Below are 11,627 nucleotides of genomic sequence, written 5' to 3'. Positions count from 1 at the left end.
TCTCCCTCGTGGTTTTGTGCTTATTCCTCTCATTCACTCTCTGTATCTTTCTGCGGAACTCTTTGTCTCCTGTGCTTCCAGCTGCTGTTATTAAACAGTCCAGTGTTTATCCAACCATGGATCCAACATAATAACAGGTGTAATATATATGAATGAGGGCCTTTGTCTACAGGCTGCACCCACAGGCCCTCTTCCTCATTTCTGGAGATTGTCTCATTTCTCATCACCCGCCCCACTAGAGACAATAGAACATAGGACTTGTTTTATGCCAACACCAAGGAGGCATTTATTTTAACACTATTATCTGTTAGTAACTGTTAACTGTATTAACTGTATTATCTGTGCTTTTGCAATAACACAATTTCCCCATTGTGGGACAAGCAAAGGTTTTCTTAATCTTAATTTAAGCGAAAATCTGAGCTAATCCAATAATTACTATTTACAAGTCACATCGATAGGTTTAAGCTTCAGTATAATTAATATGATTTATGATTTTTTTTTACATTTAAATGTTATCTTTTATACATTACTACAACTCTTCATAGGAAAGTATATAGTGTGGCCTGATTTCCATCAACTTAAACCAAACAAAGTACAGTCGAACACCCAACCTTTATTTATTCATTTAAACAATCATTATGTATATGACAGTACAATATTACAGGATTATACATTGACCACACCACACACTATGACTTACCCAACAGCTTAATATGTTTTGATTGGAAGAAAAAAAACAGCTGACATACACAACAAAAGCTTAACGTAAAGAATAATGAGCATGATTGAATTTGTTGTTGGCTATAATGATTCTCTTTCCTTGTAATGTTTTTCAGATGTTTCCATAGATGTTGAGGTCTGCAGTGTTTATGTAATCATCACCATCATTATTGTCCTGTTAGAAAAAATGATTATCATTAAAGGATGGAGAGATTCAGAACACCAATGTGCTGACTGTGAATTTGTGCTGTAAGCAAAGAATTACCTCCTTGTAATTGCAGGATTTTGGCTGGCTGAAGGTCCATGAGCAGCAGTAACAGTGTAAAAAAAGACATAAAAAATGGTATACATAAAAAAATGGTATAAATGAATCATGTCTGTACAGGCACTTGTGATGTTAAAACTGGCCGGGTACCTTTTAGGGGACGGAAAACGTGGCTTGGAGGCCTTCTGGTCAGCACAGGATCTCATATTGTTTGGACTGTGGATTAAATTTTGTGTCACTTCACAGTTACAAAAATAATAACTAGCTAACTTCTTCCATTAACACCTACCCTTGACCAAACTCCACCACATCCCCCCTATGTCTTCTGTTAAAGAAAAAAAAGAGGTACTGCTATAAGTGGAACTGCGTGTGTGGTGTGAAGGCCAAGTGAGAAAAAAAAAAAACAAAAAAAATTGTGAGGTCTTTGATAGCTGATGCACTGCCATACATGTACATGTCTTACCTTGAAAATCGACTCCAAATAGATCTTCTGCAAAACAAAAAACCAAAAAAAGGAGGAACAGAAAATATGCAAATGTTTTTAAAGCGTAGAAAGACAAGCATTGACCTTATCAAAAGAAAAAGGCACAGCACACTTCTGCATGTACTTCTGCAAATAAGACATTACTGAACTAAACATTACATATTACATTTTCAGACCAAGACTCTTACCGTTGATCTGACCGTGATGGTCCTGAGCCACCAGAATGAAATCTAAAAATACCACAGATTGAATTACACATAAAGTTGTTAGAAAAAGACAAAAAAACAAAAAAAAACATAATTTCTCACCTGCGAGACAGCCTGGACAGCCGGTTCCACGCGCTAAACACCACAGCAGCAACAATTATGATAGGATTGGAAAAAATAAAAACATGATAGTGGTCAGAATCATTTTACCTGCCATCCTGGTTTTGCAGCTCTGCAATGCGACCCCTGGTGAAGACAGAAATAAATTAGGTCACGTAACATGGTGATGTATTATCACTGATGATACTAGAAGTAAAAATAAAAAGCTTCTCACTTGTACTTCTTTGCCATGAAGATGCAGGCAACGCCAAAGACCAGAGCAGCACCAATCCCCACTACAGTGGGAATGATGATGTGATTGTAGCTTTCAGCACCTGTAAATGGACAGAATCTTCATCATGTCATTCAACGATACTGTCTCCTGCGACACCTGAATGAGTAAAAAGATCTCACGTTTTACATAGAGTGTTAAAGTTTCAGAGGATGTCTTCTGTCCATTAAACTCAGCTGTGCAGGTGATCTCAGTGTGGTCGTCTTTCTCTTTAGGTACAAGCGTTAGGATGGACTGTACCTCCCAGTTGCCAGACTGTTGGTTTTTATGAATCACAGTGATGTCCTCTGCTGTCTTCAGACTCCATTTGATTTGAGGTGGATGGGATGGACAGGTATGGGTGACTGAACAGGTGATGGTGTAGGGTTTCCCTTCATAGGCTGTCTTAGGGTGAGTCACTGTCGGCTTTGGAGCATCCACTACATAAAAAAACACACAGACAGAGATGAAGTGAGAGGAAAGTTGATGGAACAGAAAGCTAATATACATTTATGAAGTGGATAGAAGTTGGTGACATACACAACATGTTCAGTGTGACACACTGCTCAACAAAGGAGAACATTTCCTTGGTGGGTTTATTTTTCTCGTCGATCGCTAATTCAACCCGGAAACAGAAAGGACCATTGTCATGATTTCTAACTTGAGTTATTTCTAAGGTGCAGTTGCCCTGGCCCAGGTCTCCCAATATCTTTGTTCGTTCCTTGAAGTTGTCCAAGATCCTTGTCTGATCTTCATAATAGATGAGTTCCTCTCTACTTTGCTTATGCCAGAGCCCTCTGAGTCTGGAGCCTGGCAGGGTTCCTCCAGAATGGGTGAATGTACAGGGAACCACAACACAGGAGGAAACCAGAGCATTAATCTGTGATACAACCGTGGCCCTCCACTCATCACTGAACACAGGACTGCACACAGCTGCAGGGACATATGAGAGACGGTAAAAGGATTAATTTTTCCATTAACCAACAATGTAAATAAAGGATTGACATTGTGTTACCTGCCAGAAGCAGAAAGAGCATCATCATCATCATGTTTCTATCTCTGTCCATTCTTCTAGGTTTTCTTACAGGATACTGAAATGAGAAGGAAAGAAATAGGATTTTTTCAAATGTACTGAACGATCATTAATTACAAACAGTGGAGTCACCTTATTTTCTGCAGGATTTCCCTACCTGATGAAGCTCCTGCTGATCCGGTCTTCTTTATGCCTTTCTTTGAGAATGGTGACAGGCGGCGTGTTCTTCTGCTTACAGAAACTAAAAAACAAGAACAACATGATGTAGATGTAGAGGCAGCAGAAACATGGGTGTGGCTTGTTATGTGTACCTCGTTCATATTTGCATGCAAATGATGGTAAGTGCAATATTTCCAGATATGTGACTTCTGGAGGCAACAGAAAAAAACTGCACGCACTGAGCATGCTCTTTTAATATCACCCCCTTTCCTGTCGTGTTACACTTCACTTTGTTGTTGTGAGTTTCTTTTCCTTTTACCGAATTGCACTTGAAAGTGAAAACATTACTTCTTCAAAATCTAAGATGCATGATGGAGCTGAGAGCTCAGTTCACACATGTTCTAAGACGTGAACTCAGCTGCTGTCAGAAAGCACAGTGGCAACATTCTGCAGTGGTTACTTGACAAAATTGAACATTAAACAGTGATTATTACTAATATGTCAAGTCAAGTCAGCTTTATTGTCAACTCTGCTATATGTGCTGAACATACAGAGAATCGAAATTGCGTTACTCTTCACTCCGCAACATATAACATGTAACTAAAAACTAAAGATAAATATAAAGTGTAAAAAATGTACCTACAATGAGGCACACACAAAATACAAGGCACATAATGAAGGCACAATGCAGTCAGAGTGCAAAAGATGTATAGTGCAAGTCAGTGCAGTTGGCATAATATAAACAGGAATGGTTTAACTTATAACAGCTTATTGAGACTGGTATATGCTGAGTCAGCATAACAATGGACAGAAGAGGAGAAAGGAAATCAGCTAAATTTAACTGTGTTTGGTATGTCAGCGTGTAGAATGATGATACTCATTCACTTTCCCATCTGAATGGACCTAAGTGGATATGCACTGCCCACTAGTGGATATCCTCTCTGATATTGGATACTCATGATTTGAATGTTTTTCTTCATCTTGCTCACAGATAAGAGAAGATGATTTTATTCAGTGTGGTAAAGTCTAACAGAGTAGAATCAGGCCTATGCAGAGCTGAACAAAACAAACAAAAAACAAAGAACAAAAAACAAAGAACAAAGAAAAAAAAACGTCTTTCCTTTCTACATCATTTCCTGTAGAAAGGGAAAAAACTGAGGAGAAGGCGGAAGGTTCACATAGCAGCAAATTCGGGTAAGTTCACTAACCTATTTTTATTTTCGACAATCACAAGTTATAACTCGGTTTACATTATACCACATTAGGGAATTGACTCATATACACTATGTGCGTCACTCTGTTCACTGCTCCGCACGTTCCATCGGCAGCGTCAGCCAATCACAGTCAAGTATTCTCCTAGGCCACAAAAACAGATTATATTATTATTATTTTTGTGCTATATTCCAACCGCGAGTGAAAACGTAACTTTTTACAGCAGCGACGAAGGGGTGACGCACATCCAGGATTCCTGGGCGCGTTGCCTGTAGCCCACCACCACCGTCACAAACCCGACAACCAACCTTTTTTTTAGCTGTATCAGTCCCATGATCGTCTCCATGATTTTGGCTGTCCACTATAACCGTGTGTCGTTTCTGAGGATTGTAAATGTGTAATAATATTGAAACATTTCATTCAGTGAGAAAGACTTCTCAGAAGAATGGAGAAGGAGAGAAAGATGATGATGCTCTGTCTGCTTCTGGCAGGTAACGCAACATCAGTCCTTTATTGCATCAATTTGCGTTATTGATTAACAAAAAAAAAGATAAAAATATTCATTTTACTTTCTCTCATATGTCCCTGCAGCTGTGTGCAGTCCTGTGTTCAGTGATGAGTGGAGGGCCACGGTTGTATCACAGATTAATGCTCTGGTTTCCTCCTGTGTTGTGGTTCCCTGTACATTCACCCATTCTGGAGGAACCCTGCCAGGCTCCAGACTCAGAGGGCTCTGGTATAAGCAAAGTAGAGAGGAACTCATCTATTATGAAGATCAGACAAGGATCTTGGACAACTTCAAGGATCGAACAAAGATATTGGGACAACTGGGCCAGGGCAACTGCACCTTAGAAATAACTCAAGTTAGAAATCATGACAATGGTCCTTTCTGTTTCCGGGTTGAAATAGCGATCGACGAGAAAAATAAACCCACCAAGGAAATGTTCTCCTTTGTTGAGCAGTGTGTCACACTGAACATGTTGTGTATGTCACCAACTTCTATCAACTTCATAAATGTATATTAGCTTTCTGTTCCATCAACTTTCCTCTCACTTCATCTCTGTCTCTGTGTTTTTTTTTGTAGTGGATGCTCCAAAGCCGACACTGACTCACCCTAAGACAGCCTATGAAGGGAAACCCTACACCATCACCTGCTCAGTCATCCATACTTGTCCATCCCATCCACCTCAAATCAAATGGAGTCTGAAGGCAGCAGAGGACATCACTGTGATTCATAAAAACCAACAGTCTGGCAACTGGGAGGTACAGTCCAACCTGACGCTTGTACCTAAAGTGAAAGACGACCACACTGAGATCACCTGCACAGCTGAGTTTAATGGACAGAAGACATCCTCTGACACTGTAACACTCTATGTAAAATGTGAGATCTTTTTACTCTGCTGGTTATTTACTCATTCTGGTGTCATACTTCAACAATATTGTTGTTGAAGTGTGTGAGATGACCTGATGAAGATTCTGTCCATTTACAGCTGCTGAAAGCTACAATCACATCATCATTCCTGCTGCAGTGGGGATTGGTACTGCTCTGGTCTTTGGGGTTGGCTGCATTTTCGTGGCAAAGAAGTACAAGTGAGAAGCTTTTTATTTCACTCCACAGTCTTAAGTATCATCAGTGATACCACATCGCCATGTTATGTGATCTAATTTATTTCTGTCTTCACCAGGAGGCGCATTGCAGAGCTGCAAAACCAGCATCGCAGGTAAACCGTGGTGGGGATTGGTGCTGCTCTGGAGTCTTTTGTGTATAATTTAGGTAAGTTCAGTCACTCCATCTCTGTGTCTCTCCTCCATCTATTTGAATCCTGTTTAGCTTCTTTTCCTTCTCTCTCCACTCATCATCAACATTTCTGAGAAAAGTTCTTAATATTTAAAAATAAGCTGATTTTCTGTTCTGCTTTTTTTCTTTTCCATGCCTGTATCTGAGAAGAGTGAGTGAGAAATTAACTTCATTAAAATGTGATAGTGTTAGATAGTTGTCATAGTTGTGTTTCCTTCACAGTGATGTGTGTGCAGAAGAAAAGAGGAAGATCAACATCAAAGCAAACTTGGCTGCGACTTGCACTTAGCAAAATGATGATACTAAGTCTCAAAGTATGTGACATTCTTTAAAGGATCTGACATGCACAGACCTTATTATGTTGAGAGGCCACATATAAATCCACACAGGTGGGAAACTGGGCCACCAGGTGGATTTCTTTCTAACTTTTACAGTGTTAAAATGTTTGTTTGTTTTCCGTGCTCTGACTTTTGTGGGCATATTGTTGTTGAGTCAATCATGTCACATCTTAAGTTAGTGGAAAAACACCGCTGCTAAATGTGCTCTAGAAATTTCCATTACATACAGAGGGAACATCTGCTGCTGTTTTGTGAGCTTCCCTTCAGAGAACAGGAAGTGGCTGTATTTGTCCTGGCAGAGATCTCATCTCCATGTTGTTCTGTGAGCTGATACACACTGCTCAATTACATTCAAACATGTTTTAATGTTTTTCAGGCATATAAGGAGCCAAGGAGGAAAAGACTGAAGGGAAATATGTTCATCTTTATTAGAATTGATTAGGTCAAAGGCTTTTGTTGCTTACTTGCTGTATTGATTTTCATATTATTCATGCATCAGCTTGATAAAATGGCATTACCTTAATAGCTGCTTAAAACTGGACCTCTAAAATGAGGATTTTGAAGTTCATTTTCTGTTTATTAATGATGCTAGCTTGTGATGACAGGATGCACTGACTTCTATAAATGTGTGATTTCTGCTCATACTGCCAACTAATATAAGAAACACCAACTGCTAAATTTACTTATGATTTAAAATATGATTTACATTTACATATAACACTAATTCCATCTGAACATCTGTATCGGGAAAGTTTGTATGTTAACTTCTCATGTCATATAAACAGCTGCACTGCAGAGACCTGTGTGTAACATGTTGAGGTATTACCATGACTATACATCACAATAAAACCTGTTGTGTCAATTAAAAGACAAGGTTTACTGTTTCTACTGCAGAAGCAAGTCAAGAGTATCAAAGTTGTCCAGATGGTGGAGCGTTTAGACTAATCAATAGTCACTGAAGGGTGAGGCAAGGAGTGTAAGCAAACAAATGTGAGTGATGGTGCCAAGTGGCGCTCCAGCTTTTACAATTCAAGGACAAAACAAAAGAAATATGAGTAAAACAGTTTGACTTGTTAGAAAATAAAGTGTAAGACTCAGGAGTGTCTTTGAAATGAAGCAGTCTAATCACCTCTGATTCTGTTTCAGTCGTTTGAAAACAAAATAGATTCTTCACTTTTGGCTTCACTTAATATGTGATAAATAATCATGTTTTTAAAGGTGTGATTTTTGATTACATATTCACAGATCGGCCATTTTATATTCGCTTTATGAGTCATAGTTTACAAATAAGGAAGGTATGTTTACTGAAAGGCATCATTACAGTAGGCTAGGTATATGAAAATGAGCTGGGTTAAATATGTAGTTATTTCACAGATGGGGGAGGAGTTGGAGTGAGTGGGCACCGTCAGCAGTATAAACACAACCAGTGGGGGTGGGCATTGTGTCTTCAAGACATAGACAGTTGTTATCAGCCAGACTGCAGTTACATCAGGTATGTTGATTATACTAATATGGAAAATATCAGAATGCTCCTTCCATTGTAAGAACAGTGCCTTTGAATTTAATTGCTTTTTCTAATGTGCTGCAGGTTAATTAAGGGTATTGAGATTCAATAAAGTGAATGAGAGGTCATTCAAAGACAAGAACTTAAATACCAAGATAATAAGGTGAGTATCGAATACCTATTTTAATAAGGAATTAGGTTAAGTATTGAAATACTGCTTAATCTGGAATAATAACCATGTGACATGAAGGGCTGGTCCTCTAAGCATGAAGTTTGATTGGCGGGTGGATTCCTATCCCTGGCTGTGTGCTGATGTGTCCCGTGGCACAAGACACTTAATCCTAAATTAGCTCTTTGAGTACCACTGAGTGGTAAAAACAAAGCGCTAAATATACAGCTTTTAGTATAAACTATATGAATAAGTTTGGTTTATAATGTTATTATGTTATTATGATGTTTATAAAAAAACCTCAGAGTTTTAATACACTGTTTTTTGAGGCATTGTACTGATTTCTGTCACTGTATATGAAGTATGAAAAATGGCTTGCTGAATTATTGCACCTTTTTTGCATTTTAAAAAGGTGCAAAAGAGGAACTGAATTGTCCATGTATAGAACTGTGAACCACGGACAGGCTATAGAGTGAGAAAAATACATATGTGAGCACTCCAATAATTGTCATATGTTTATAATGCATACATTTTACTCCCATAAAGTGTTTATTTAAATGTTTGTGGTCAGTTTTTCCATATCATGTTTTTTTCAGATCCTGAATCCTCAGAGAAGAATGGACACAGAGAAAAAGATGATGACATTCTGCATGCTCTTGGCAGGTAAAATGATCTGTCTCCTCACAAGCATCGAGAAACAAACATCACATTTACCTTTTAGGTTAATCCATTTACCATCTCTCATATGTCCCTGCAGCTGTGTGCAGTCCTGTGTTCAGTGATGAGTGGAGGGCCAGTGTTGTATCACAGATTGATGCTCTGGTTTCCTCCTGTGTTGTGGTTCCCTGTACATTCACCCATTCTGGAGGAACCCTGCCAGGCTCCAGACTCAGAGGGCTCTGGCATAAGCAAACTAAAGAGGAACTCATCTATTATGAAGATCAGACAAAGATCTTGGACAACTTCAAGGATCGAACAAAGATGTTGGGACAACTGGGCCAGGGCAACTGCACCTTAGAAATGACTCAAGTTAGAAATCATGACAATGGTCCTTTCTGTTTCCGGGTTGAAATAGTGATCGACGAGACAAATAAACCCACCAAGGAAATGTTCTCCTTTGTTGAGCAGTGTGTCACACTGAACATGTTGTGTATGTCACCAACTTCTATCCACTTCATAAATGTATATTAGCTTTCTGTTCCATCAACTTTCCTCTCACTTCATCTCTGTCTCTGTGTTTCTTTTTTTGTAGTGGATGCTCCAAAGCCGACACTGACTCACTCTAAGACAGCCTATGAAGGGAAACCCTACACCATCACCTGTTCAGTCACCCATACCTGTCCATCCCATCCACCTCAAATCAAATGGAGTCTGAAGACAACAGAGGACATCACTGTTATTCATAAAAACCAACAGTCTGGCAACTGGGAGGTACAGTCCATCCTGACGTTTGTACCTAAAGAGAAAGACGACCACACTGAGATCACCTGCACAGCTGAGTTTAATGGACAGAAGACATCCTCTGACACTGTAACACTCTATGTAAAACGTGAGATATTTCTAGTCTCTGCTAGTTATTTACTCATTCTGGTGTCACAGGAGACAATATTGTTGAAGTATGTGAGATGACCTGATGAAGATTCTGTCCATTTACAGGTGCTGAAAGCTACAATCACATCATCATTCCTGCTGCGGTGGGGATTGGTACTGCTCTGGTCTTTGGAGTCTTTTGCATTTTCATGGCAAAGAAGTACAAGTGAGGCCTTTTGTTAAATTCACATGGAGGGAACACAGTCCTCCTCACTTTGTTTTATTCTGCTCTGCTCCCTTAACTGACACATGTTCTCTCTCTGCTGAAGGAACCGTATTATTGAGCTCCAAAATCGGGATGGCAGGTAAGAAGAGGCAATATTTATTTCCACATGTATGTAGTGTCAGTCTCATATTAATGGGATTCATTACCGAGTCATTGTTCTCATACAGCATGTTGAACCGGCTTCGGAGTCTATCTCGCAGGTGAGAAAAACTCTATATTTCTTTAAGGCAGGAGACCATCAGGTACTACACTGTCCCAAGGCTTTCTGAGTGTAGGTCAACAAGTGTCACACTTTATAAACACATTCTATTATTAACTATATAACTTTAAGCACCATTGCTTTTACAGTAATATAGATAAAATCTGCAGAGGAGGACACATTTAGTTTATTTTAGCAGCTAGTATTAATAACATATGTGTAAAATGTCTTACTTTCTGTTCCCCTTTTTTACATGGGCCGAAAAGGGGCAGAAGGTGAGAAGTGAAAGACGCCGAGCATTAAATAACTGCAAATACTCACAAGGCATGACAAACTGCAATAAGCGACAAAGACGACACCCACAAGATGATTTCACAAGATTATTTGACAAAGCAATTAACAACAAGGCATACTCTCATCTTTTCAGTTTTTGGTTATTGGCTGCACTTCTTTATGTTTGTGAGTTTCTGACAATAAAGGCGCTCATTATCTTTAGAACAAGCTTATTCTCGCACAGCTACTTGCTTGAATACAGTCAATACTCAAATTTTAAATCCTATCATGTCTTTGTAATTACATGATTACATAATTACATTGTGATTTGAATTTCCACTGTAACACATTTCTGAATGCTGTACTCATTATTAATAAAATTCTATGTAAAGATGTTTTTTTTATTACGGTGTCATAATCACAGTAAACCAGCTGGGTGAATGACAGCTTATTGGCAGATAAGATAGATGACTTACATTGTCCACATGGTGGTGCTTTAAGACCAATCAATAGCACTGTAGATGATGTAGGTAGCAGTGTTTCCTTGTGTGTCTTTGTGTGTTTGACTTCCTCCTGTGTCTCAGGCCAGTGTGATTACCTGCCTCATCCTGATTGTGTTCACCTGTGTCTTGTTGCCCCTGTGATTATCTTTGTCTTCATCAGTTTGTTTGTTTAGTAACCTTTGGTCCTGCCTGTGTGGTCTTGCATTGATTCCCCTGTCATTCCAGTGTTGGTCTATATGTTTTTGTTCATGTCGTCTGGTGCTTTGTTTGTTGTATTCTGAGTTTTGGATTTTCTGATTTTATGTTAATAAAGCTCCCTCTTAGTTAAACTTCAAAGTCTTTTTGGTTTGTCTGCATTTGGGTCCACCTCTAACTGAACATGAATATTACACCGATAGTCTGATTAAAAAAAAATCATATCTTTAATAAGTGCATTGATTTGTTTTTTAAGAGAAAGCAGAAGCACAGCCACATCAAATATAGTATGTGAGTGAGAGTGTGAGTGTGAGTGATCATCAGAGTGATGTTTTGAAATCACTCTGATGTAAAAAGTCAGTGAACTTTGACCTCTTTTTTCC

The 11,627-nt window shown here is 38.9% G+C and overlaps 2 protein-coding genes across 6 annotated transcripts; one reads left to right on the top strand and one right to left on the bottom strand.

The window, feature by feature from the left end:
• Positions 1-593: 593 nt before the first annotated feature.
• On the bottom strand, positions 594-4,849 carry LOC114448981 (myeloid cell surface antigen CD33-like). Of its 2 annotated transcripts, none has more exons than XM_028426267.1 (14): positions 4,758-4,849; positions 3,236-3,319; positions 3,061-3,136; positions 2,586-2,978; positions 2,189-2,485; positions 2,010-2,109; positions 1,886-1,921; positions 1,778-1,810; positions 1,658-1,699; positions 1,449-1,475; positions 1,275-1,310; positions 1,136-1,201; positions 986-1,013; positions 594-895 (listed from the first exon to the last, which is right to left on the bottom strand). In XM_028426267.1, the coding sequence occupies exons 3-14, from the start codon at positions 3,110-3,112 to the stop codon at positions 833-835; spliced, it is 1,173 nt and encodes a 390-aa protein (XP_028282068.1). In that variant the 5' UTR covers positions 3,113-3,136; positions 3,236-3,319; positions 4,758-4,849; the 3' UTR covers positions 594-832. The 2 variants fall into 2 exon arrangements, with proteins under 2 accessions (XP_028282068.1, XP_028282067.1); XM_028426266.1 differs by lacking the exon at positions 4,758-4,849 and adding an exon at positions 3,390-3,442.
• LOC114448982 (sialic acid-binding Ig-like lectin 14) lies at positions 4,193-10,750 on the top strand. 4 transcript variants are annotated; one of them, XM_028426268.1, is made up of 8 exons: positions 4,193-4,431; positions 4,874-4,940; positions 9,016-9,408; positions 9,511-9,807; positions 9,915-10,014; positions 10,118-10,153; positions 10,242-10,274; positions 10,540-10,750. In XM_028426268.1, the coding sequence occupies exons 2-8, from the start codon at positions 4,895-4,897 to the stop codon at positions 10,550-10,552; spliced, it is 918 nt and encodes a 305-aa protein (XP_028282069.1). In that variant the 5' UTR covers positions 4,193-4,431; positions 4,874-4,894; the 3' UTR covers positions 10,553-10,750. The 4 variants fall into 4 exon arrangements, 3 of the variants coding, with proteins under 3 accessions (XP_028282069.1, XP_028282071.1, XP_028282070.1); XR_003671936.1 differs by lacking the exons at positions 9,016-9,408; positions 9,511-9,807; positions 9,915-10,014; ... (1 more) ...; positions 10,242-10,274; positions 10,540-10,750 and adding exons at positions 5,041-5,433; positions 5,534-5,830; positions 5,940-6,039; ... (1 more) ...; positions 6,470-6,561; positions 6,962-7,449 and having other exon boundaries at positions 4,228-4,431; XM_028426270.1 differs by lacking the exons at positions 9,016-9,408; positions 9,511-9,807; positions 9,915-10,014; ... (1 more) ...; positions 10,242-10,274; positions 10,540-10,750 and adding exons at positions 5,041-5,433; positions 5,534-5,830; positions 5,940-6,039; positions 6,135-6,223; positions 6,962-7,449 and having other exon boundaries at positions 4,228-4,431.
• The last annotated feature ends 877 nt before the right edge of the window (positions 10,751-11,627 follow it).

The sequence above is a fragment of the Parambassis ranga genome, chromosome 16 (assembly GCF_900634625.1).
Source record: "Parambassis ranga chromosome 16, fParRan2.1, whole genome shotgun sequence".
Classification (NCBI taxonomy): Eukaryota; Metazoa; Chordata; class Actinopteri; family Ambassidae; genus Parambassis; species Parambassis ranga.
Note: the sequence above shows the minus strand (reverse complement) of the source record. Positions and strands in the feature narration are given on the sequence as shown.

Excerpts from the sequence above, each read along its gene's own strand:
- LOC114448981 (XM_028426267.1), bottom strand. The coding sequence starts at position 3,112 with ATGGACAGAGATAGAAACATGATGATGATGATGCTCTTTCTGCTTCTG. Across the intron at positions 1,700-1,777 it reads CTGTCCAGGCTGTCTCGCAG|ATTTCATTCTGGTGGCTCAG; the intron begins GTGAGAAATTAT and ends TGGTATTTTTAG. Across the intron at positions 1,476-1,657 it reads CCATCACGGTCAGATCAACG|AAGATCTATTTGGAGTCGAT; the intron begins GTAAGAGTCTTG and ends TTTGTTTTGCAG.
- LOC114448982 (XM_028426268.1), top strand. The coding sequence starts at position 4,895 with ATGGAGAAGGAGAGAAAGATGATGATGCTCTGTCTGCTTCTGGCAG. Across the intron at positions 4,941-9,015 it reads GCTCTGTCTGCTTCTGGCAG|CTGTGTGCAGTCCTGTGTTC; the intron begins GTAACGCAACAT and ends ATGTCCCTGCAG. Across the intron at positions 10,015-10,117 it reads TTCATGGCAAAGAAGTACAA|GAACCGTATTATTGAGCTCC; the intron begins GTGAGGCCTTTT and ends TCTCTGCTGAAG.